Consider the following 25,667-nt stretch of genomic DNA (forward strand, 5'->3'; position numbering starts at 1 on the left):
ATGCTGCGATGTATGGGCGGCATTGTCGCGCGTTCAAAACCCTTCGAGTCTATGCGAACTTTAAAGACTGGCAAAGCACTCGCCAAAAAGTCGTACGTATTAAAACGCGCGATAGGTTTGTTCACGTTTCTTTAAAAATGCAACAAAAATGTAATTAACGAAGAACGTGTCAGCTCTGCAAAGGCAAGCGAATCGAGTAAAGCGAAAATTAACGATTAAGAAATTCCGGTATTTACCTACTCTATTTGCCTATTCTTCAAATTACTTAACTAATGATTATCGCAGAAAGAATTTTGCAAATATTCAACCAGAAAATAATAATATTTCAATACCAACACAGCGCAATAAATATTCCAATAATTTCAAATTCGCAAGGGGCGAACAAACTTATTGCACAATCTGACGCTACATCTCAGCTGCGAAATTTATTAAAAAATAATCGCTGTACCGACGATTCTCGCGTCTTCGTGTTATATCCGCGACGAGAGGATCTTCTTTAGTTCTGCAACGGGTCAACGATATTCTTCGAAGCTGTTCATCAGCCAGAAATAACATTTTTGTAGCAGCCGTCACTGACTTATTCGCTGAATTCTACGGAAGGGAATTTCCTCTGTCCTAGATTCCGTTCTAAATGATTTTGCTCGATTTGTTCGCGTCAAGAACGACGCGATATAAACGAAGGAAGCAACGAGAAGTCGATCGGATCAGATATTAATTATTCCATAGTGACGGCGTATTGCCGCGACGTTGTTAATTTGTCCGCTTTGTAGTCGGTTTACCGGCTGCCTCGCTTTTCTCGATATCCACTGTCTTCTATTTTCCAACAAGTTTCTTCTCCGCCTCGCTGAAAGACGAAACTAACTCTACCTTGCACTTGTTGCACCTCGTAGTCCGCCTTATTCGGCCTCTCAAGGGGAAACCTTGACGCCTCGCGAGAAGTATCGTCTTCTTAATCATTGCCCGATAAAAATTCCGATCGATTTGCACCTGTTACTCGGACGAACATGGTCGTTCCTAGTATTGAATGTTTTTACAAACGTATCTATATTACGTATTATCTGTGAGTACTATCTCATCTAGGTTTCGTCGAGAACTTCTTTCGCTCTGTCTAATCGCGGAAAGTTGTCGACTCACGCTATCGTACTAATATATCGATTCTCGGAAATAAAATGATAAATGAAACTCTCTATGAAACGTACAGAAATAGAACGGCCAACCGGCTGTGAAATATACCGCCAAATAAACGAACCACTAAGGCGAACAGCGAATTCTTCGCATCGTCGACATCGTCTGAACAAACATACACGGATGGTTTTCGCAGCTGCGAAATTACAAACAAGCCCAGTGTCTGAGACGAGACCAGACGATTCTCCTTCTCGATCGGTTCTTGCGTTATCTTACCTTGATCGTCGTCGTCGATCTATAATTAAATAACGAAATCGTTCTTCGAATCGCGTTTCGAACGTTCGATATCGGTGAAACGGGTTAAGGCTTACCGCGTTTCGAAGAAAGCGTTTAATTAATCCTGTTCACCGATGACCATACCGTGGCCGTTCGAGTTTCGTTTTATCGGCCTTGCGTAACGTATTACGTCCGCGCTGGTGTTACGGGCACGTAACGAAACGTATTCGAACAGGTTCTCTTCCCCTCGACACCTTTCGCTCGCTTTAAACTTTTTCGATTCAAGCCTCTGTTTCTCGATCGCCAAATATTCGCGAGAAAACTGTATATATTTCGTTCTACGGAACAAATCGGATACGTCATGTTCGCGAGAGACGAAGGAACGCGCGCATCGGATTCTGGCGATATTTCTCACCGGAACGACGGATAGATTCTTCCTATCTAAGTTGTACGTGCACGCGTTACGACACGTCTTTATCAATTTATCGGTGAGAAGGTTTGCTCGTGCTACTATTCATCGAATCTGCTGGCTGACTTTTGTTATCCGAATTATCATCGAGCGCGTTTAAACGAATGCTATTATGTAACGCAATTACGAAGCGGTAGATCGTTTAAGTCTTTTACCGATGCGAAAACTTCCTTCTTCGATAGGTTTTTAATCGATGAAATTGTGTAATATCTATATACGCGACTGTCTAACTCGTTAAATAGCAATGGGAATAATAATAGTCTTGGTGTATGGCCGACATAAACAGAAATTAAATCTAAAACTAGACGATAGCGATAATAATGGTGAGCGAAAATGCGTTTCTCGCGTTTATCGAAAGATAAACCGGTTTACGGAGAGGAAAAATCGCAAGAGTCCTATTATCGAGCTGTCTCGAGGTGTCGTGGAATCTCGGCATCGTCGATCGAACGTTCCTTCGCTATTCGGTGGATCGTCGCCATTCGTTCGAGACCGCTCCATTTTCGGAGCATAGTTTGAACGCGGCGTCTGGTCGCGGGAAATCGAAATGCTGATTAATCGAGAAACACGGCGTGGCTGTGGTATCGGAGACAGACGGAAATAGAGATCGAAGCACGAACGGCGCGCCGTTTCGGGCATCCGTTTTTACTCGGTCGCGTTTATTTCTTCCCGTTTCGCGATCAACGATTCACTCGTCGCGTTTTTCTTCCTTCTTTCCTGTTCGTTTTGCAAAACTGCGCCACGACCCAATTCGGCATCCCGTTTCTCATCGCCATTTCTTCTCCGTTCATTTTCCACTCTCGGTCAAAAGAGCGACGAATGCCTCGACGTCGATTCACGCACAACCACCGCCGATTTGTTCCACGTTCGTTCGTATTCTTCTTCTCTTCCCCCTTCCTGCCTTTTTCTTTTCCTTTCGAGAACAAAGGCTGCCAGACGTTTAACCGAAAATGTACGCTTCGTTTCACCGTCAATTTTATTTAACGCCAAATTAACCGCCAAGTTTAACGCGATAGAGCAATAATCAGCTGGTGCACAGATGGAGCTTTCAACGACGAACATATATTTAACCGTAAATATTTATCAACAGCGATAACAGACTGAAAATCATCGTTCCTTTGATTTCATAATTTAATTAGCTTCGTCGTCGTAATTTCATTGCTTCGACGTCGTTCTAAACCGGCTCTCGTAAGATGTTAAGGAGAGGCAATCGAATCTCGCGAGGAAATATTTTCATAGCCAGCGTCAACTGGCTTTGAATCGCGATTAAGGAGTCTCCTTTGCACGTGTCTTTGCTGCATAAACGATGACGACTACCGTTAATAGGTGGCGACATTGTGAGATCTTACGTAGGCCGTGCTCTTGTAACGGAGGCCGCCGATGCGCTGTTTGTTTGCGGACTTGACACAATCGTGTTGGAATTTTCTACGAACAACAGTGCTTTTATATATCGTCCGAGTCTGGACGTAACCCTGACGCGGCCGAAGAAACCATACTTTTCTTACGGAACGTTGTTCGTCGCATTTTCAGTCTCTTTGGTATTCCGATATTGCTTAAATCGCAAACGCTCACGAGCAAACGACAATGTCCTTCGATTAATTTGTACAATCGATGTTCCATTAGGAGCCGCGCTCTCGTCGAAAAACATCGGGCTCGAATGGCTAATTAATGGGTGGAAAGTAGGTCGGTCGTATGTTGATGAGCTTCACGGATGGTTTTAATCAACTCGTCCCGACGAAATCGTACAATTCGCCGTACGATGTAAGTGTCTCGGTTGTGTGTAACGAGATAATCAAGTTCGATCGTTAGAGGACATTTTACCTGGTACGAATGGGTTTCGCTCGATCGCTTTGGCTGACTCGTCTCGCTAATTATGCGTATCGTGGCCGGCACGGGTAGTCGACTGGAATCTGCGTCGAAATTGGGCCACGCTCTCTACGAACGCCACGGGGTTCTACTTTAAGCGTTGCCACCGCTCGCGTTTTACCGACACTTGAAAGCACTTAAGGCAATCTATACTGTCGTCGGGTGAATTCTTCTGGTGTCCTCGCTTCTCGCCGCAAACGTTTCCGACCGTCGTCGACGAGAAACCGCTTATTAAATCCGCTTGAAAGTCGTTAATGTCGGGCTAGGCGAAATTTTTCTTCCAGTCGAGTCGAGTCGTGTCGAGTCGAGTCGAGTCGAGTCGACGAGAAGCTCCGAACGACATTGCGCGGTCTGCACAGTGTTGAAAGGACCGCATAACGTTTTCCATAACTCGTCAGGATTTGTGTAACGTCGCAAAGTATATACTAGCCTCGCGTCTTTCTTCGCTCAACACCGTATACATATAGTTGCAGCATCTTTGCCATGTAAAACACCTGTCGCACGTGCAATTCCAAGAATCGCAAGGGACCCGTTTCTGGCATCGACGAAGAATTTATGGAAAAATCAGCTTTCGCCGAGGATTCGCGGAAGCCGATTTGGAAAACACCTGCGGCGTAGAAGCGAGGTGAACGCTTCGTTAAAGAAGCTTGGAACTCGTTTTTCGTTGGTGGTTAAGCGAGGTTGTCCTGGATCGTGCAAAGTTACCGTGCGTGCGAGCGTAACGCTAATTATAGGCTCGTAATCGTATGGTAGCGGCGCAACGGAGAATAAACTCTGATACGTTTCTCGTTTTTTAAACACGATCGATTGCCTCTGCCGCGAATTAATCGGACGTACTGTACGTTCGTTTAAAAATTGAACGTTTGGTATCGTTTTATGGTGCGACATTGACCTTAAGTAGCAAGGATGCACACGTTACGTGCCACGTATTAAATTGCACGTGCCCCGCCGTGACATTTATCGTATCGGTAATTACGTGAAATTGCAGAATTATTAAAACGCACGTAATTTTTCGTTACGCAACTCGTGCAAGAATTTTGCCTCGCAGTTCGATAATAATAGATTTTATCGAAAACACACTAACACGGCGCGTAAGGATATTTTCTGATGCTTCTTGCGGCTATCGGTTACTCTGGTAACGAGACGAAACCGAAGGAAAATTTTACAGACTATCTGCTTTAGAGACTACGCGCTTTATCGGGACGTAGGATAATCTCGTTATAAACGATCAATTTTCAATTCAAATTTTTAAACTAAAGCACATTGTACAGCCTGTGATATTAACACGTTGAATGCCATCGGGGTCACCGGTAACCACAATGAGATAAATTCATCAACGATGATTATACATCGTAACGTAACGTATCTCTCGTTGGTAATATTTCAACGTTACGTGTATCGCGTAATAAAAAATTCACCGTCAACCGCGTCACGGCCGAACCTTATAAAACTGGTAAAACTCGTTGTTGAAAAAGAAGTTTGTCTCGAGTGGGTTGAGACGCGTAACGTTGTCATCTGCGTTCGGAACAGAATGGAATCGAAGATTCGTTCCAAAGAATGCAACGATTCGCACGCCAAGCGGTATTACGCGGTAAAGAGTCGATTACGTAACGATTAAATCATAGATTGCTCGAAGATCGTCTATTTTTCGTGCGGCAATTACGTACATACTCGTCCGAACCGGTAGATATCTTTCCTCTTCTATTTCTCGTTGCTCCCGATCGCTAATAGTCTTCGTGTTCGCAAGGTTGCGGAATCGAGCGATCGACGAGCAAACTTCCATTTGCCCGCGCCACGCGTCGCGTGCCCCATTATTCTCGAAGAATTCCGAATATCGCTCGAGTTACTCGATTCTCACGTTTTATTTCTCTGTTTTCTTCCGAAACGAACTATTCGTGCGCGAACAATGCAACGGTATTTCGCGGTTTTACGCGCGGAAACAAAGGCTTTCTAGTTCGATAGAGGCGATTACCTCCCACGTGCTCCGGCTATTACTACCGTATTTTAAAATCTGCCTGATTGATATCTCACAGAAATTGCCAGGCTATGTATCTCTTCTTATATTTCCATCCGAGTCATCTAAAATCTACAAGCGATATTTCACGAGTTCTTCGACTCGGTTAGACTCTCCTTCGTGGCCCGCAGGCGCGTTCCATTTTTCCATACTTTTGTATTTTATCGAAGAAATAGAAAAGAGGAGAGAAAGAGAGAATGCGCTGTATAGTGTTCCGTGTAATACACCTTGGGTATATCGGATACGAGATGTTTAACGGTAGAGCACACGTCTGAAAGTTCTTTGACGCGGTCGAGGTGCCAGCGTGATATATAGAATTTCTTTTTTAAACACGAACGATACTGCTATCTATCCTGCACCAGTATATACATCAATAACAATCATATCACGATAGAACAGAGGATCGTAATTTCCACGAGGTTCCATTAGGAGAAAGTTATCGATTCGGTTCGACGTTCATGTCACGGTCACGTGGGTGAACGTTATCGTAAATGAATTCGCGTGGCAACTTTTCCTCTCAGACTTCGCTTTTTCGTATCCACGTTCCACGAGCCACCGATAATTCAACGATTCTCGCAAACCTTTCTGTCATTGGTATTGACGCTGCGCTGTTGTTTTCACGATCACGCGACATCGGTGTAAAACACCGTGTCTACGGAAAAGTTGGCAATTCGTATCGCGCGTATTCGCGAAACGCATCGGCAAGAAAGTAGCAAAACTTGTAACTTTCGTTAAAAATACCTAAACGTTAAAACCTTGCGCGAATAACGAGGTTCAGATTTTTGAGAAGACGAGCGCTGATATTTTTATAGCCAACCTCCGGTCGATACGTTCGTCGAGAAATTGTACCAAGAACGAGCGTCCAAAGGCTCTGACTCGAGATACGTAGCCTTCTGACAACTTAAAATCCGCTGCTACTTTTCTCGAGGATGTGAATGTTTAAAAAAGGTAGGCCACGAATTGGCACGTTGTCGGAAATCGTTTTCGTGGAAAGAAAATCGTATCTCGGCTGCGAGTCTCGACGGTTGTTTGCTTTATTTATTAAGAAGTTGCGGTCGATTATAAAGCACGTGCGAAGGTACTTGCCGATAACCGCGTGAATTATTTGAACGGTCTGGCAAATGGTAGCGTCTGGGAATCAACGAAAACAGACAAACAGTTTCGCGACGGCAAATTATCGATCTGACTCGCGAACCAGATGCTTGTGAAAATTGAATATATCCAGTCTAGACGTTTAAAGGTTAACCTGTTTTTACGTCTGTTGTATTACCATCGTGTGAAATCGAGACATGCCCGATGCGTATGTTCGTCGTACAGCTACGAACCTCTTCGATGTTGCACGAAATTTCCATTTTAATAGCGTTTGCGTGGATAAGCGCCGGCTACGAAGCGGGAGCAACCTCCATTTTTCGGCAAACAGGAAAATTTTCGTTCAACGAACGTACAACTCGATCGGAAACTACGCAAAGCCGGATTATTCGCTAAGCCGTATTTTTATCGTTCTTTTGTTTGCGAAACGCAGCTGACTGAACTGCTAAAGAATTGCGGACAATTGAGATAAGAGGAAGCAGAAAATACAGCGGTACGCGTGCAACGAGATGAGAGAGAAGGACGTGGAATATCGATTTAAACCAGGAAAGAGAAAATAACGGTCTTCCTATTTTAACAACGAGAACGATAATTAGAGGTAGAAAAGAAGCAAGTCAAGGGGTTAGGTTGGTTAATTGCACACGCAGCCGTTTCACGACAACACGCGCGAAACGTTTTCGTGTCGCGTATTCGCGTGCTAGTTGCAGGTTTCCTTGAGACTCGCGCGAAAGAACGCATTGTGTCGTACTCGCGATAGAGGCTCGGCCAAACACTCGCGTTGAATCTAAAACAGATCGGGGAATTTTCGGTTGACGAAACCGGGCCAAAGGTGCGAACAGCCGATCTTTTTAGCCTTGATTAGAATGTCACCGACCGTTTTGGCATTCGTCCCAAAGCCACTCGTTCATTTCTATCGCTTTCGCGTTACGGGCCGCTCTCTGCGATAATTTATACGCGCGTCGTCAATTTTCGCCACTGTTTCGCCGCGAAACGTCTCCTGCTCCGCTGCTATTTGCCGCGTCTCGTATACGAAAAGTATCGTATCCGGCGAGCTCCGTAGCGAGAAAGCAACGGTAGATACGCAAAGGAAACACGCTATAAAGGTATATCCCGATTAGCATCGATCGAGGAATTCGCAACAGCGGGCTTTCCATCTGTCTCGACTCTGCTCTTCCCGAGTACCTTCACTTTGCATTGTTACGTATTCATAAGCGACGTTACGTAAGCGGTTCGAACGAATAGCTAGAATTTCGCCCGGAAGCATCGGCCGTGGCGAAACGATGCGCTTGGAATCGCGCGTGAGTTGCAATTGCTCCGAACCGGAAGGGATGTCTTCGACTTTCTGCTTCAGAAGTGGTTTAATTGACCGATTTCTAGGCAAACTTTTATTCTAAACGAGTCGAAGGGGAGGATAACGTAGTTTCTCGAATCAACGTAGCGGTAAGTTCAAAGTTGCAGTTCCGAGGATAGTCTCGGGGATAAGCTGCGGCATCGAAGACGATGGAAAGCGTACGCGCTGGAAGCTAACGTATTTACCCAACCAACGGGCAATTGCGATCTCGTACCAAAAGACCGGTAGAAGTCACGAAATTAAAGAGTTGTTCAAGTACTTGCAATTACAACAGCGCGCGCTTTAATTCCAACGAATCGTTATCGTGATTCCAGCGAGACAGATTGCGTTCCAGGAATGTTTTTAAGCGCCTTAACGACGAAGAAGAACAGATCGAACGAGAACAAACGAGACAGACGTAGAATTTTCGGGCTGGCTGTTGCCAATTTATCTTTTCATCGTCTTTATCGATAAATTTGATCTGTTACGCGTGTCGCAAAGACAGAGAAGACGCAAAGATTCGTCCATCGCAGTTGTCGCGAAGAGTAAGTGTCGTGAGAAAGAGTCGTCGATTCGTATTGATCGTGCGAACCTGGCCAACAACAATGTCTCACACATTCAATTGTTGCGTTACGTTAATAACGCGCAGACGTCGCCCGGCAGCGGGTGTACCTTAACCGATGGTAATTATCGTTCGTTTGCCAGCGAGCACATCGGTCGCCTATGTGTCGAACAATGCGGCATGTGACCGTTGTTACTGATAATTAGCGTGGCTGGTGGTTGTTCGCGATAACCGCCGATAACGCGATAAGAAAACACATTGTACTTACCACGCTGTTATCGTCTTTATTTCGAACCTCGTAAACTATCGCGCAATTAAATCTTATATAGCCAACCAAGCAGAACGATCTTGATCGAGTTTGGCGTGGTTGGAACGCGAATCGGAAAATTTACCGATAGAAAACGATCCGAACGTCGTAACGACTAATGCGTGCGTGGTACGGCGTCGAAGGAAGAACGCTATTAATTTATACCGTTTAACCTTTTCAAGCTCACCGTTTATGCATACGCGATATCGCGTAGACTTTACGCCGTTACTATCGTATTCCAGTATCGAGATGTAGGTATTCCGTCTCGAAATGTGCAAGTCTGGTGCATTTAATTGTCCGCAACTTGTCGATTCTACCCTGCGACGATAGAAGCACGCCGTTAACGGGAGATTCGTAACGTATAAGGTTAAATCACGCGTTACAAAATATGTATTTACGTGAAAGCGACTTTTATATTGTTTTTGACGAATTAATATACAACGATCGATCGATCGATTCTTCTACCACCTGCGCGAATTGCTTCCAAAAATGTCCACATCTCTCGTCGTTTGCATTTTTTTATTTATCGTCTATCGACGTCTTACATCGACGTATTGGCAGACTGGTGCGCGGTTATTCAACCTGTTACCAACTGCTGCATTAATTTCAATGAATTTTCTGCGTTGAAAATCGATACTGGAAAGCAAACGGTTCTTGAAACCTCGAGATCCTGCTTGTGACCGCGATCTCGGACGGAAGGTCTCGGTTAATTGTCAGCTTATAGTTAGCGCGTCTTATTATTAGTGCGTACACGTGTTCCAAGCAGCGGAAACGGTGCTTGAAAGTCGCGTACCTTTTCCTACGCGGACCCGCCTCCGATTTAACGTATAACGGTCTCCCACGACGACGTTTCCCTTCGACAATTTAGACGCCTGCGTTTCGATTGCAGTCAACTCGATAATCGTCCGTCTTGACGAGCCGACTCGAATTCTTCCGGCTCGTGTCGATCTGATTCTCGATCCCCGGCAGTCACCGACTTTCCTTTGTTGCGGCCCTTCTCGCCGATATAGACGAAAGAAGCATGCGACGCGTTTCGCCTCTTCTCGCTTTCTGTCCGACTATCCACCGTTCGACACCACTTGCTCGCGTATCCACCGAGTCCTAGTCTCAGCTATTACGTTTCCATTGGCTTACAGTTACTTCAAAGTTAAAGTTTCTTCTCATCTTTACCTAGAATAGTAATCGAAGAAGCATAGAATCGTCTTCCAATGGAGTTAGAACGTAAACGAACGCGCGTCGATTGTTGACTCTTTGACAGATAAAGCGATCAAGGATTCAGAGCGAATCGTCTAGGAGAGACTTATCTTTCTGTCTCGCAGATGTTCCTCGTCTCTGCTAGAACGTATATAACAGGTAGATAAAAGTGCACAAAATATCCAAAGAATACTCGGTTTCATTCTTAATAGATAACACGAATCTCTGTTTATTTGCGTTTCTCTGCCGTGTCCACAAAGATATAAACTTGCAGGGAGATCCGCAGTCCGATAATATAATTCCATTAAGATAATTCCTACGTACGATGATGTTCGAGATGCGAAGTTGCCGCTTCTATGTCTAACAACTTGCTCTAGTTTCTCTTTAGCTGCGCTTTTAGACGGTTACATCTTCTCGCCGCCACGGTATTTCTATTCTTGTTCGTCCAGTTCCTTTTGCAGCGTGTGAAACCGATTGCAAACAGTGAATCATTATCAACGCGCGATCCCATTACCAACAGCAGCTTAAGCTCGTCCCAGGATATCAAACGAGATCGTGTTCTTCTGGCTGAGGGAACTGGTCAGCCCGGAATCGTGCGCCACTTACGCCTCGCCCGTGCCATTTGCTTTCTCAGTGTTTCCAACTCGATTCGAAATTGGACGACGCGCGCGTATCCTACTGGCCAGAAAATCCAGCAGATTCGCGGTGCCGCACGTTTTCTTCTTTCCCCGTCGAGCATCGATTACACACGATTACACACGATAGCAGACGCGTTGCTGGATTCGCGATCAACTTCTCGTCGTCTCGATCGATTCTGAATCTCATCGAGCGCCGAAGCGTCGAACACTAGTTTCGACACCTGCGATTCGGATAGAGAAAATCGCCGCCTTTTATTTCCAGTTTTCAGACGTTGGCCACGGGGCGAAGGAACTTTGATCGTTTAGAAATTCGTCGTTCTTCGGCAGTTTCGTTTCTAATTCCAAAGATGACGAATCGTCGTGGCTGATAGTTACCCTCAACGATTCGTGGACGATGGATATTTTTGCATCTATCGACGCTGGGCAAACGAAAAATTAAAATTCGGTCGTTGGTTTTTATTGTTTGAACTTTGGTCTAGCGACCTTATCGTTTGCGTACAGTGATCTTGCGATGATATCGATTTTGTTTTATTATTTCCCGTGTTTTGTAGTTGATACGAGCAATTTACAATTCAATCGTTCCTTTACGAGCAAGACGTTATAACGAAGCGAATGCGTGGACAAGCGTCTCGTTCCGGAGATTAATCAGATCCGCTTAGTTAACCACTGCTTTGGTGCTGATCGGAACGGATTAAACGCGAGGACGGTGAAAAACAAGAAGACACCGCGTCCTTTTGTCTCTAAGAGCGAACCTGCTTTAATTCGAAATTTCACGTACCGAAACGACGCTGCTTTCCGCTTGGTTCTTTGAAAACATCCGTGCCAGGCCTTGGCCGTGATCGTAATGGAGATTTATTAATTTCCTGAACGGTAATGAAGCGTCTTTTCGACTCGAACGTAACGAAATTGCGAATCTGCCAGAACCAAAATTCCGATAGCTGGCAGCCGTTCGTTTACAGTTACTTGCATTCTCCAGTTAGAGAAACGGTCCTCGTCATGGCACGTTCGTCGATCGACGTTTGGAATCGAGTCGTCGTTGCGGTACTTTTATATATTCTGCGGAACGTTTATCCGAAGAACCATTCCAGTCACAGTTCCGAGCGTAAATTGTAATTGAATTTAAAAATTGGCCGGAACGAGGTTCCGAATAAGTTCGTTTGCAAACGACCGCACCGATTGCATTTCTACGACTAAAAACTAAAGTCGAGCGGGACGATGAAGCTACCTCGGAGAAAAAGCTACGAAGCAAACGGCCGGAAGTCCGGGTAAGCGGTAATTATCGTACATTAGCGAGTTATCGGCTGCGAGCGTCGCTCGAACTTCCCTGCAGTGGAATTAATCCTCGCGGGTTCTGGAAAATTTCACCAGCAGCCCTCGCCAAATGTTCTTTAACCCAACTTTGCTCGAGATTCTTCACGGTAGTCTCCTATACGACCACGATAAGCTTGGCAGCGGGTTTGCGCGTGCCTTCGTTAGACACGGTGACAAACTGTCCGTGTCGTTAGTTAACGGGCCGTGGCGTTCAACGAGCAAACGCTGCTCGGAATTTACTGCTTCCAGGTTACGTAATCCGCGCGTGTTAACCATATCCGATGGGTCGCGGATCGAATACGAGGATCCTCGTAAGGATTGGACGCGGTTCCTCGTTAACCGGATCGATCCACCTGAAAGATCGTAAGAACGTCGCTAATGGAAACTCGGAATAGTTGAAAAAGAAACGTTTATCGAATACGTTGATCTGCCGTTGCAAACAGACGGAGTCGTTATGCCCACGCCCATTTCTTTTTTCGTTTTACCGTTCTGGAATTTTAGAAACGTTTATCAGGGTACCTTTGAAATTAGCACGATCGAACAATTTCAAATAAATGTCGCGGAAGGATTATTTTTAGCTCAGACCGTTTGACATTGGTCGCAGGAGATGGAGATTTATCGTTGGTTAGACGTTAGACGTTAATTTATTAGAACGGATCGAGGGGTCGATAAGACGGAATATTTGAGGAGAAGGCGCGGTTCTCGATTCAATGGGGAAATTGTGTCCGCCCGTGAAATATCGCGCGATTGTGTAGCGCGTGACGCGTAACGGCGAAGGTTCGCGTGCAAGGTGAATCAGAAATAGTCGCGAGATTTCGTTGTCCCTCCGTCGCAATATCAATCGATTCGTTGTTTCGCCGATTACGCCGGACGGTTAAACGCGAATGCATCGATCAAAGCGAAAATAACCGTGATCCGCCTTCGGTCTGAATAAACAGTCGATTGACTGGCATCCTTCGAAAAACCCCGCCTCCGCGGCCAATCTTAATCACAGCATATTCTTTTCGAGTCAGTCTCATTTATGAAGTCATCCGATCGTATTTTCCGTATACCATGTATGCGCATCCGTATGCACGTCGTACGTGGAAGATGGCGAAGCACGTCCAATGTATCGAGTATTGAGTTATTTAGAACGCTACTGCAGAAATGTTATCTATTTTTTAATTTTTATCCTCATCGAGTCTCTGATAACTCGCGAAAGACTATCTCGTTCTTCTTACGCGCATATTCTCACCACGTGCGAGTAAATTTCACATTGTGCGAACGAACGTTATCTCACGCATATACCGTTCGTCATTCGTATTTATCAAAGTTACTCGGACAGCTTTTATCGCGCAAAAAAAAAACCCCAAGCGTCCACTATCCTACGCAAAGTCACAGAGTCGTTTAAAGACGGAATCGATAGCCGCGAATAAAATCGAATCGAACTGCGTTACGCTGTTCGACCGTTTGCGACTACCTTGGCAACCGTATCGCCGATTACGAGACACGACCAAGCGATCACCTGTGCGTGAAAGTGCTACGAGAGCCGACCGTTCGGTTGCGAATAGCTAAGTACACGCGAGAACATGGGTTTGCATTTTCATCCGAACTCGATTGCGAAACTGCGAATGACACACAATCCGGACAGCCTTGGAGCAGCCTTGCCCACGGCTAATGCAACGGTCGAGCTCGTTCGTGATCCGTGAATTATACCCGGTGACGTCGGTGAAAGTTATAGCCGTGATCCTCGTATCGATCGTTCGGCGATCAGTTTCACGAAATCACGGTGCGTTGCACGCATGCGCGAGAAGAAATTTCGTTGCTGCGATTTTTCCAATCCACGTGCTCGGATTTCGCATCTCGACCGAGGGAAAATTGCCTTTCATTCTTTCGAACGGTCCTTGGAACGCGTTTGAGTCGAGAGAACGTGGACAACGAAGCAGCGGGTAAATTGGAAACGGCCTCGTTTCATCGTGCATCGCCGTCGTAAAGCTAGATCGAAACGTATGGATGGCTTGCAGTCGAGGCTCGACCTATTAAACTTCTAATTGTAGCCGTGGCAACGGCGGTCTTTATCGCTTTGTGTTTAAGAAATTAATCGAAGGTTCCGTTGGTGTTAGTTCGATTCGGTCGTTAACTTTAAGGGGTCCACCGGTACGCTCCATGTTCCCGCTTACGAATCTGACCGCTTAAAGGTTACTACAAAGCGGTGACCATAATCAGCTTAATAGGTCTCTATGGACAGTGCTTAATCCCGACAAGGACGTCGTACGCATTGTCCGGTGTACGCGAATTGATTTCACGAAATACTTGGATCCACTGGAAAAGCGCAAAATCAGGGGAACACGGGCGATGGCTTTTTTCCGTTCGGGCTATTCGAAGATTTTACGATTACCGGGAAAACTTCTCTCGATCCATTTTTATTTCGCCGCGTACTTTAAATTTTCGCTCCTAACGTATAGGAATTCGGCGTGTAATCGAATCTCTCGGTCGAATTTAAATATTTTCATGTTTGTAAAGATTCTTGAATCGGATTCTGGAATTCCAATTTTATCGTTTATTTCGATTTTCCAAACCTCATCGAAAGATAGAAGTTTAAAAAGCGTGGAGGAGGTAGGTTTCCCTCGTTTGTTTTTCTTTCGAAGCACCGACGACTCCGCTGGTTGGACGAGCAACGTCACTTTTTTTCGGCGTCGCGGCGCGCCACGAGCGTCGACCGGTGACATATTTGGAGCAACGACTCGGTCCAATTGTCCGTGGAGCCACCGTCGTTGCGGTGCTGGCTATCTTTCGCCGCTGATTTTTTTCCATGCTCCAGCCGCTTGCTTTCTTCTCGTCTTCTCTTCTTCCGCCTCCGCCTCTTCCTTCACCGTCCCCTGCTATCGATCTAACGCGTTCCGTATCGCCAGATTGAAACAATTATTCGAAAAATGAATTCCGCTTGCTGGTAGAAGATGGGACACGGACAGAGCCGCTTTGTCGCGTATATCGTTCTCGCGGATCGAAGAGATGGCACGGTTTCTCTTATTGGATCGGATTAAACGCAAACTGCAGGACGACCGAGTACGTTCGAGCGAATAATAGATAGTTCTATAGTTACAGGTTCGATATCGTTGGGTGCAATTTGCACTTGGCGTAGGAGACGAAACCACGGAGCGAATTCATGAAATATTCAAGACGGTACGTTATTCTTTATCCGTATCGTATGTAGAAGACAAAAGCAAAGTGGAAAGCGGAGAAGAGGGTAAAGGAGCGCGGAGATTCGTCGCGGAGCACGGCCACGAAGACCTGTTGACATCCCACGCTAATATCAACCGTGGTAGAATGGTCGTAGGTAGAGTAGGATCAACGATCAAATTACCGAGCGCACGGTGGTTGAATTTAATCGTCGCCTTCGATCTGCTCGGTCTACGAGTTAAATTCATTCCGTAGCTCTTATCTTCGTCCGCCGAACTGGAAATTGTGGCTATACGATTGAAACTTCGCCATAGACGCCAACTCTTCAACGATCGTCTTCGACGAACGATCACGGTCGCCAGCTACTTGAATTTTACCAAACGAACGTTAAATCGAGCGACCGGATCGCTCCGATAGCGAGTCGGACGAAATACGTAACAAAAGGAGAATACAGATTCGCTTGGGAAATCGTTTCACGCCGTTTACGGTTTTTTTTCGCGTACAAAGTTTCGTCCCTGAATAGGAGAATCGATTACAAGGCTTCTTGCTCCCCAAGCTGCTGTGCAATATCATTTTACGAGCGCGACGTACGTTGGATGGACTATCGTCCGGCACGCGAGCAACCATGTTAAATCGTGTTTCCGGATTGCGTCGATACCCTGGATACACGTGTCTTTTATCAGGGAATCGATAACTTTTGTAGCCATGTGCCGTTTACTTTGTGTTTGCGAAACCGTTGCCAAGGAACGCGCCCTTAATTAAATAACCAAAGACCAACGACAAGGTGTCGAGCGAACGTTCCATTAGAAATTCGACATCCATTCGAGAAGCAGCAACGGCAAAAGTTAGAGCTTTCTCGTTAACCGAACTCTAACGAGAGGGAAAAGTTTACGACGCTATTCGGTCCACGTTCGTCGATTCTCGTCGATGGAACGTCGATCAACGGTGGCGAATTTCGTGTTCGCGTTGAAACTGAAAATTCGTCGGTTCTCAGGGTTGTAGCTATCTAAATTTTTGGACACGTCAGAGGATAGGTCGACCCGGTTTCCACGGTAATTGGCTCGTGCTTCCCGCCCGACGGACGACGGTTTGTCTCCGGACCCGTGCGAATCCCGTAACTCGGCGGCCGTCCCGCTACCAAAGCGTCGACCGTGGTTTCGTTAAACGCCTCTGGCATGCTTTCGCAAGCTGCCCACGATATCCTCGCGTTACGTTCGGACAATGAAATTCGTCGCCCGGATGATCGACTCGATGGCGAGAAAGAACGATCGTCGGTTATCCGATCCCTAACAAAGCAAAGTACCCAGTCTCGCTAAATTCAACTTTCTGGTTATTCTTCGATTCTTGAATTTATCGACAGAAACGAAAAGCCTTCGTTGGAGACGATTCTGCACGTTATACGAGATATACTCGACTCCCCACTCGAGCTTCTGTTAGGACGTAGCTGTAGCCCGAAGAAACGACTTTTCGCCAGAATCCCAGAAGAAAAGTCAATTCCGCTTTGATCTCCGGGAAGAGAAAAAGATAGGTTTTAGGGGCGAACAACAGCGCAATCGCAACGACTACTCGTTGTTCGTTGGATCACAGAGCGGAGTCGGAGATCCAGCGGATAAATGCTAAATTTACGCGAAATTTATTCCTAGATGACGTCGATTTTCGCGCGTGAAATTACGCTCGCAACGAGATACGATCCGCGTTTAACTCGACGACTGCGGTATCGCGAAAGTTTGCGGCAGGCCGTGCACCAGAGGCAGACGAAAAGTACGACGGAATTAGGGTCGGCTGGTATCGCGATACGGAGCGTGGCTCGGCCAGGGTTACGAAGCTTCTTCTTTCTCGTTCTCGTCATCGAGAAAGGTGAGAGGAGGTCGGTCTTGTTATATCGATATTCAGGGGCTCGTGAATGCTTTTGCCGGTAGCCTACGTGACCGTAATTCCTCGACTGGATGCCTCGTCACGTTCGTAGTTCCTGGCAAATCCTTTTTTCCGCTGGTCGGGATACGTTCTGGAAATAGTGGCTCCTTTGATCGAGCTAAAGATGAAAGCGACGTAGCGCGGGGGCGGAAGGTAAATTCCGCGTTTCACGCGGACGACCGAGGATTCGAATTTCCTCGGCGATTCGCTGGCCCAGTTTCTCCGCCGACTACTCGTCGGCTTATCTGCAATTCTTATGCTCCGTACGATCGTTAAACGTAATTAACCTTGCACATCGTGACCGTGAAATTATACGCCAGCGGGCGATTACGGTTCGATTATTTTGAAAACGTTGCCTCGATAATTAGCTCCGGCCTATCGTATTTCGTCGGTCGAGTTTGAAAATTTTGGTCGTGTGCCGAGTCGACGAATCGGACACGTTGCGTGATCAGACCGTTGCGAGAATAACAAAGAAAACGACCACGCGCTTGATTCGTTATCGGTTATCAGCAGGCCGCGTCATCGTTCGCGTCCTGCCCCTATAACCCACTATCCGACATTTAATCGCGACAGGATGCACGTTTCTTCGAATCTTTCGAAAATTACACGTGACGCGCTCGGTTCATCTCGTCTACGCGCCTTCCTTCCGGTCAGCGGAAGTTCGTTTAAAAAAGAAATTAAGCGTGACGAAGCCAAGACATTTTTACTCGATCATCGATCTTCCGCTTTCTTTGCCAAGTACTATCTATTCTTTGAGACTGCTACTCGTCGCGAAGGAGTAAAATATTCATCGTGATTAATTGCCAGATAGTTGATAAGATCTGTTGGCGAATAACTAAAAATGTCGATTCCACTCGAACGGCGATCCTATCGCAGACAGCAATAACAGAGTGACTTTTCCAGCGACCGATACGCGCATCCAGATAACAGCGGACTAAGGCAAACCCGCTAAACCGTGCGATCTCGTTAACGAGTCAAATCCGTGCGACAAACGTACACGCGCTTCGATTTTTAAGCCTGTAGGTCGATTCTGGCAAAACTTCAAGTACGATTCGGTATTTCCATCGTTGGTCAGGATGACGACCACGCATCTTGGAGATCGCATCCTTCCTTTGTCATTGCCTTCTCCTCGACAGCGTTTTGTTCCTCGGAAGTTTTTCTGCTCCCCGTGCAAGGTCGATACGACACGGTGGCTCTCGACGAGCGCGAGAAGGGTGCGTGTGGCGTGGATGGCGTTTACGAGCCGGAGGATGCTCGAAAGGAACGCGAAGCAAATCGGAAAATCCACGAAAACCCCGTTGCATTTACTTGCCATTGGAACAGCGTGTCGTAAAATCGTTGTTATCCGAGAATTTGCATTTCGTAGCAGGCCGAGTAACTTTCTTCTTCTTTCTACGTATTTTGCATAGGTAATGCGATTGATCGTGAAACGTAACAACGCGCACACGGTATATCTTTATCTATCTAGTTCGATTGCAACGACTCGACCGAAGGCCATCGAGAGACAGAATTCTCCGTCCTCGGATGAAAATAGAATAGGAGGGCTGGTTTATCACACGCTACTCGCCAAACGCGTACAAGCCACTTTCTAGCTTTGGTTCTACGCGTACTTACATTGCGACTTATATGGAATTCGTCGCGCGAGACATAAACAATGACAGCACATAATTCAGCCCTTTGTACGATTCGATACGTGACGATGACGCGACCGCCGAGCGGATGTTCCCTTACCGGAAGCAAAGTGGTCTGAATATTCATTCAAACGACTGGTTGGTAGATGCCGGTGAGAACTTGCCAGATCAGCGAGACCGTGAATCATCGTTGACCGTGAATTTCGTTTAATCCCTTTGTTCCACCAGCGACCACTTGCAAACTGGTCACCCAAATTCGTTCGCGTTTCAATGTCGCTCCAAATCGCGTTTCGAATGAAAATGGAATTTTAGTTTCACGTCCGCCCTATCTCTGCGCGTATATTCATGCGTTTCTTTTTCGTTTCAGGGAGGAAGTACAGGAGCATACCGTCAGATGGGACGCCAAGTTCGAGTTTCTATGCAAGATGAGTGCCAATGCGTCCACCGGTGTTCTCGATCCGTGTATTTTAAGGATATCCGTGAGAAAGGTGACTCGTTTAAATTTGCCAATTTGGATGGGCCAAGCGTTTCCCTTTTCTACCTGTTCTAACGATAGATTATTTTCGTAGGAATTGAAGGGAGGCAGGTCCTTCCAGAAGCTTGGCTTCACCGACCTGAACCTCGCCGAATTCGCAGGAGCTGGACTCTGCAAGACGAGGTATCTTCTGGAAGGCTACGACTCGAGACACAGACAGGACAATTCCATGTTACGCGTTGCCATCAAGATGAACATGCTGTCGGGAGATATTCTGTTTAAAGTGTAAGTTGTAATCGACGCGTTTCGTCGTCGTTTTCTAATCCAACGATTAAACTCGAGGATTATACCTGTGGTTAGACGGAATGACGAAAGCTGAATCGCATTTTGTAGGCCGTCTCCGTCGTTGAAGCAAACGCAGCTCGCAGTACCTGGCGTACCAGGTGTTTCCGGTGTGACGACGGACGAAACTGCATCCGAGAGGTGTACCAATCGAGAAGATTACGTATCCACTGGTTCGTTAGCTGGAAGTATAGCTAGTGCTAGCAGCGGTTTTGGTAGTCTTCCGAAAAAGAGGCCTGCCCTCTTTTCCTCGGGTAACGAACGAATCTTATTTCGCCATCTTTTCATGTTCTTTCGCCAAATCGAATGCGAGTAAAATAAACGAAGAACGACGATTCGCAGACAAACGATAGAGAATCGAAACTCGGTGACAGAACATGACAGGAACGAGGATGGTAATGGGTGCGGTTTTTACGGTTGACGAATGGTTAACGCAGCGTTGGTTTTTCAGAGCTTCTCAGTGGGGCGGAGTCCTACGATCCGATGACCCTAAGCGAGATCGTACCGTCGGCTCTTCCAGTGGAGACTCTAACCGAAGCGCACACAGAGTCGGGACATTCTCGCAATAGCAGCAACACCAGCCAGCTAAGCAAAGGCTCCGGCTATGGATCTTTAAATTCACACAGTCAACACAGTAGGCAGAGCAGTAGTGGTGACAGTGGCCACATTAGGTAAGGCCACGCGGTCGCCCTAGGATGACAAACGAGACGGACGAATACGCAAACGATAGAAAACTCTTGTTTAGGGTAAACGAGACGGAGATTCAAATTACATTCGGGAATTTCGAGCGAAAAAAGAGAAATTAAGTCCCGATCGATGTCCAGAGTTCTCTTCTCGAATCTCTCTATAACAAGCACTGGTCGAATACTTTTCTACTACTCGGTAATCGCTTGATACTTATGCTACCATCTTCGAACGTGTCTTTGCTCCGTCGATCTCTTTTAAACGAATCGTTTTTTTTTTTCTTTTTTTTTCTCTCGTTACTTTGAAAATCGTTTTGCACCGACATTCGATAGACATTGTCGCGATCAGCGCGTTTCTAACTGTCTTTTTGGTTTTACTTGGACGATTAGTGCGCATGGTATTTTGTATGGGATCGAGTAAGAGGAATCTCGTAACGGAAATACAGTTGTTTGTACGAGTCGCGGGATATCTTGCTCGAATAAGAACGCAACCAAGAACATCACCCTGTAACATTCACTAACAATTTCTTCAATCGCGCGCCACTAAATACCATGCAGTCGCGCTTGCGATTTTGCTTTAGAACTCTACGCTTACGTCTATATTTTAATCGAATCTTTCGACCGAATCTTTTCAAATTTCATTATCGGTAACTTTCTAGAAATTTCTCTTCGGAGAAGTTTCGGTGCTTGCCTCTTAACAAAAGGAACATCAACACGTACGCCATCGAATTCTCTTTACTCTACCGAACTTACTACTTTTATCATCTTAGCACGTGTTCGTTGAACGGTTGTTAAAAAGAAGGCATCGATAACGATTTACGAGGGAAACGTTAGATTTATTTCTTTTTTTTTTTGTTTTGTTTTGTTTTTTTGTACTTTCTTGAGACTCTGGATTTTCTCTTTTCCCAGATATATATATATATTTCTATTTTTATTTTTTTTTTTTTTTTTACGTCTCCCACGTCTTCCCATTTTTGTCTTTACTTCATACTGTATATGAGTTTATTATTATTTTTGCATGCTTGAATATTTGTGTTGTGATCTTTATAGGTCACCCTCCTGGCCGGTATGGGCTCCACGTATCCCCAATGTCTCCCAAAAGTCCTCGAGCCAGCAGCCTGCCAGACCCGAGACCTCTCTCGACTCCGAATCCCCATCCTCGTCTTCCTCGACGCTGCTGGACCCACGAAATAGGTTCTGGTCTATGTCCAGCCCTCTATCGTCACGCGAGGGAAAATCGATCGCGCGGAATCAACTGAGATCGAGTATAGCAGCCGTTCCTCCATCGAACGACCAAAGCGAAACGAATCGATCGAAGAACGGCGTGGTTTCGAGCGACAACAGTCGCGTCAACGAAAACGCCAGTAACGACGCTGGCGTGTTCAAGGTGCCCGGACCACAGGACGTTCCGCGACACTTGCGAAAAAACGTCGAGAGGAATAGCTTCGACGCGCGAAACGAACGTAACGCGACGAATTCGGCGACGAACGATCGGAACGAACAATGGAACAGCGTGATCGTGCCGACCGCAAAACCGAGAATCGGTCAGCCAGGTTGGAGAAGTATCTCGAAAACCTGCGACTGCATCGAGAAAGGCAAGATCAGCCCGGTTTTGCGGCTAGTTGACCAGGCCAGAGCCGTATCCTCTCCCGATCCCCTTCATAGGCCCGATAACCCCAGAGCCTCGCTACGTTCCGCGACGACCGCTCAGACCCTCAGGTAGGTTTCATTCATCAGCGACTTTCTCTGTTATAATTGTTTTTAATTAAATCCCCCTGTCCTTTCGTTCGATGATTTTGTGCGTTCTATCTGTTTTATCACTCCCTCTGCTCGTTGTTCCGCGTTTAACCGGCGTAGCGTAGTTCGATAGGTTTCGCGCGAGCAACCTGCGGCAGTCGTGGAGCGCGTCGACTCGATTTCTCGATACGCGAGTACGTTCTTTTAAATCGACGATGTCTCCTGCTATTAGATATCGTTCGTTTAAAAGGACCATCGATTCGAACAATCGACGCGACTCGTCAAAATCCGAATCGTAGGTCGTGGTGTCTCGGGTTACGGAACAAGGACCGGCGATTCTTTTTTAATTCGTTCGGTTACGAGCATACGCGTCAATTTTTTGTTCTTTTTATAATTTATCGCAATTATATCTTTACGTAGACTCTCGTCGCGTATTTTTAACGTATACGCGTTAGGTTCTTTTTTCTCGGCAATATTTGTTCCATCATATCGTTACGTTTCCTCGAAACGATGCTCGAAATTAACGACACTCAACGTCACAGGCATTTCGATCCATACGATTTTTAACATTCTATCGACGAGTCATCGGACAAACACGTTAGATACACTCGCTGCGACATCGGCTTTCGCTTTGCTTCCTCGATCGCCCGAGTTTCCCTCTACAGATGCTAAAATACGCTGTGCCTGTCCGTTAACTGCGATTTTAGTATCGTATAATCGTAAGACGTTCTCTCTGATCTCTCTCGCGTGTAAAAGTTTACAGGACTCGAACACGACGTACGTACGTACGTACCAGAAGGAGGATATGGGAACAGCGTTTCGTCCCTTAACGCTCGAAGGGACCGTTTCAGCGAAAACATTCGGATCGAAATTTCTGCTTTTCGGTGTTTGCTAATTCCAGAGAAAGATTGTATCGGATAGGGTTGCGCGTTAGACGATAGATCGAGCGTTCGTGGTTCTACCGTCGATAAAGCAAACACGATGATCTCGAGCGATCGAGCAATTTCGACAAGCCGTGCCGAAGATGTATCTCGGCGTACGCTTTCACGGTCGACGCGCTACTCTCAATTTGCTTCTAACGATAGCTACGACGAAATCAACGCGATCGATTGGACGATGAACGATATTCGAGCAAAAGGACGGAGCTGCGACTGTGGAAGAGTGCGCGACGTACATGGAAGAAACACCGAAGAGGTGGTGAACGGGTATAGGGAAGAAGGGAAAACGAAAGAAAATAGGGGAACGAAGCGAGTAACTTGAACGAAGGATGAGAGGAGGTGTAGGTTTCCTTGCAGTTTGGATGGCTTTGTGAATCCTTGCAGGGGTATTGGCGGAAGTCACCGGAAGTTGCTGGACGGGGCGGGGGGCAAGCTGGCTACGGTCGCCACCAGCCCAGCGGACTCCGAAGAGTCCTCCTTAGGGGTACCGGAAGTCGCTCCACCGAGCTCCCAGCACCGAAACAGCATAACCCCACCGTCAGTCCATGCTTTCGTCTTAATTCTCTTCGTTTTTCTTTTCTTTTCTCATTTTGTCTGGTCTCTGTATTTTTCTTTCTCTCTCTTTCTCGCTTTGCACTTTCGACGCGACTCGCGGACACGTGGATACAAACGACGTCGACGCCTGAATCGGAATCGGAACCGGCGTGCCCGTCCTTCGTTCCACCACCGCGTAATTGCGAAAGTCGAGGCGTTTTTCGAGTATCGGAATTACGATGCTTTAGCCGCTGTTCCACGAAGGAGCAGGTTAAACGTACAAAGCGACATACGAGTGTCACGTACGTCTGCATAAAGTCATGATTCAGCGAGATTGCGGGCAAATACGAGAAAAACAATTACGTAAACTTGATTTACGCGATACTTAACGAGTTCGGTTCGATCGTTACAAAAAAAGAAATGCCAAGTCTAACGTTCTGGCTGAATTTTTTACGTTTTCGCGAACGGCGTCGCACGACTACGTAGAAATATATGCAAACGTATTACGTTCGTGTCTCCACATGTCCGTTTGCGAAACTTCTAGAACTATTAGAAAAACTATCGGAGAACGTTTCTTAAATTCGATGCAACTTGAAAAGCGAACGAGCTTTTGGCAAGTTTCGAACACGTTCTCCCTATCCGCTGTGCTTCGATCGAGAAACGTTTCCATCGATTCGATGCTACTAATACTTTCAATCACTTTTTTGCACGCACATTTTTTATCATTTGTGAACGACATAAAAGTGTAATTTCATTAGACCAAGACAAACTTGCCTATTAATGCTGATCGATCGGCTGTTTTTTCCTGCGATGGAAAGAACCGCGCGAGATATATATCTCGCGCGAAACTATCGGCGTTTGTTTTCTTTCGCTACAATTACGATATTTCGAAGTTTTGCCGAGGAAAAAGTGCAAGCGCAAAGAGTCGAGCACTTGCGTAACTCAGACCTGTCCATAACCAGATTTTACCTTGTAACGAATTTCTGACATATTCGAATATTTAATATGCAACGTCTATACGGTTTATACCGTGCAGTAAATTCGTCGACTCGTTTGGTCGCTTTTGCGAGTTATCTCGGCGAACTGTAAAGACAGCGCAACAGCGACGAATTTGGATAGGGCTGGCTTAATTCGCCGGTTCGACTCGTAACGTAACGTCGATCTGGCGACGGTTGGCTCGTTGCATGCGAACCCAGCATATTCACCTTGGCACGTATTCGGTCATAAAAATTAGCAATCTCGCCGCTTGATACACGCCTTCCTGTTTCGCTTGCTCTCGTCTGTCAGCCTCGTCCCAAAACGTCTACCGTATTCGATCGTTACGATACGCGTTCAAAAACAGGCCACGCTCGCTTTCGACCTTTGCTTTTGTTTCGTTAGCGTCTTAGCAACAACGGCTGTCGCGTGTTCCTTGATCTTTGTATCGAACGTGACGATGTTTTTGCACGAGGTGTGGTCGTGGAAATCGTTCGCGTCCAATTATCCCGCGAGGAAGATGAGCGCTGGCACGGAATCGTCGTTTTGCGACAGCCGACGCTGTCGTAAAATTCTAAAGGACCCAAGGACCGAGTTTCTTAACAGCGATAATAAATATTTATTATAACTTTGTCTCGCGATACCTTTCATGGTCGGATGTTCGTGTTTTCTTCCTTTTTCTTCTTCTTCTTTTTTTTCCTCCTTTTTTTTGTCGATCGTCCGACCAACGACCATGTCCTTTGCGGCGATTTATTTCTCGGAAAATTCAAGAGAAAACGGAACGAAGAGGCGTATTGTTCCGTGCCAGTGGTCGAAACGGCGGAATTTGGAATACGAAGGAGGAGGAGAAAAAAGGTGTATCGTAATCGTGGATTCGTCTGTTCCCTAGAAATCCCTCCGGCGGTTCCGGCCTCAGCGAAACGGGATCTTTGGACCGAGCAAAGGCGGCGTTGGAGCGTAGGAAAAAAGCGGAAGATGGCGCGGGAAATCCGATCCTGTGCAGGGTGGAAGTGACCAGGCCAAACCCGGATTCGCTGATCGACGAACTGATCAAAGCAACGAACTTGGAGCAGACGGATCTCGAGAGCTCCGAGAGTACGT

General features: G+C 46.3%; 1 protein-coding gene and 1 long non-coding RNA gene across 7 annotated transcripts in view; one reads left to right on the forward strand and one right to left on the reverse strand.

Moving 5' to 3' along the window:
- The window catches only part of LOC100645905 (protein FAM102B), a 51,569-nt gene that overhangs the window by 21,506 nt on the left and 4,396 nt on the right, over positions 1–25,667 (forward strand). For 2 of the 5 annotated variants that reach the window (XM_003394272.4, XM_020862589.2), the window contains 7 exons: positions 19,250–19,370; positions 19,452–19,642; positions 19,751–19,953; positions 20,151–20,370; positions 21,433–22,101; positions 23,442–23,594; positions 25,456–25,661. In XM_003394272.4, the coding sequence (XP_003394320.2) occupies positions 19,250–19,370; positions 19,452–19,642; positions 19,751–19,953; positions 20,151–20,370; positions 21,433–22,101; positions 23,442–23,594; positions 25,456–25,661 (1,763 nt within the window). Of the gene's footprint in view, positions 1–12,046; positions 12,133–19,249; positions 19,371–19,451; positions 19,643–19,750; positions 19,954–20,150; positions 20,371–21,432; positions 22,102–23,441; positions 23,595–25,455; positions 25,662–25,667 lie in introns of those variants that run through there. The other 3 variants (XM_048414645.1, XM_012320770.3, XM_048414646.1) reach the window with 3 other exon arrangements.
- LOC125387208 overlaps positions 1–25,667 on the reverse strand; it is a 40,211-nt gene that overhangs the window by 8,797 nt on the left and 5,747 nt on the right. Inside the window, exon 1 of one of the 2 annotated variants that reach the window (XR_007227776.1) lies at positions 3,689–5,474. The exons of the other annotated variant lie outside the window; for it this stretch is intronic. This is a non-coding gene — a long non-coding RNA (uncharacterized LOC125387208). Of the gene's footprint in view, positions 1–3,688; positions 5,475–25,667 lie in introns of those variants that run through there. 2 annotated transcript variants of the gene reach the window in all.

This window comes from Bombus terrestris, chromosome 3 (genome assembly GCF_910591885.1).
Source record: "Bombus terrestris chromosome 3, iyBomTerr1.2, whole genome shotgun sequence".
Classification (NCBI taxonomy): domain Eukaryota; kingdom Metazoa; phylum Arthropoda; class Insecta; order Hymenoptera; family Apidae; genus Bombus; species Bombus terrestris.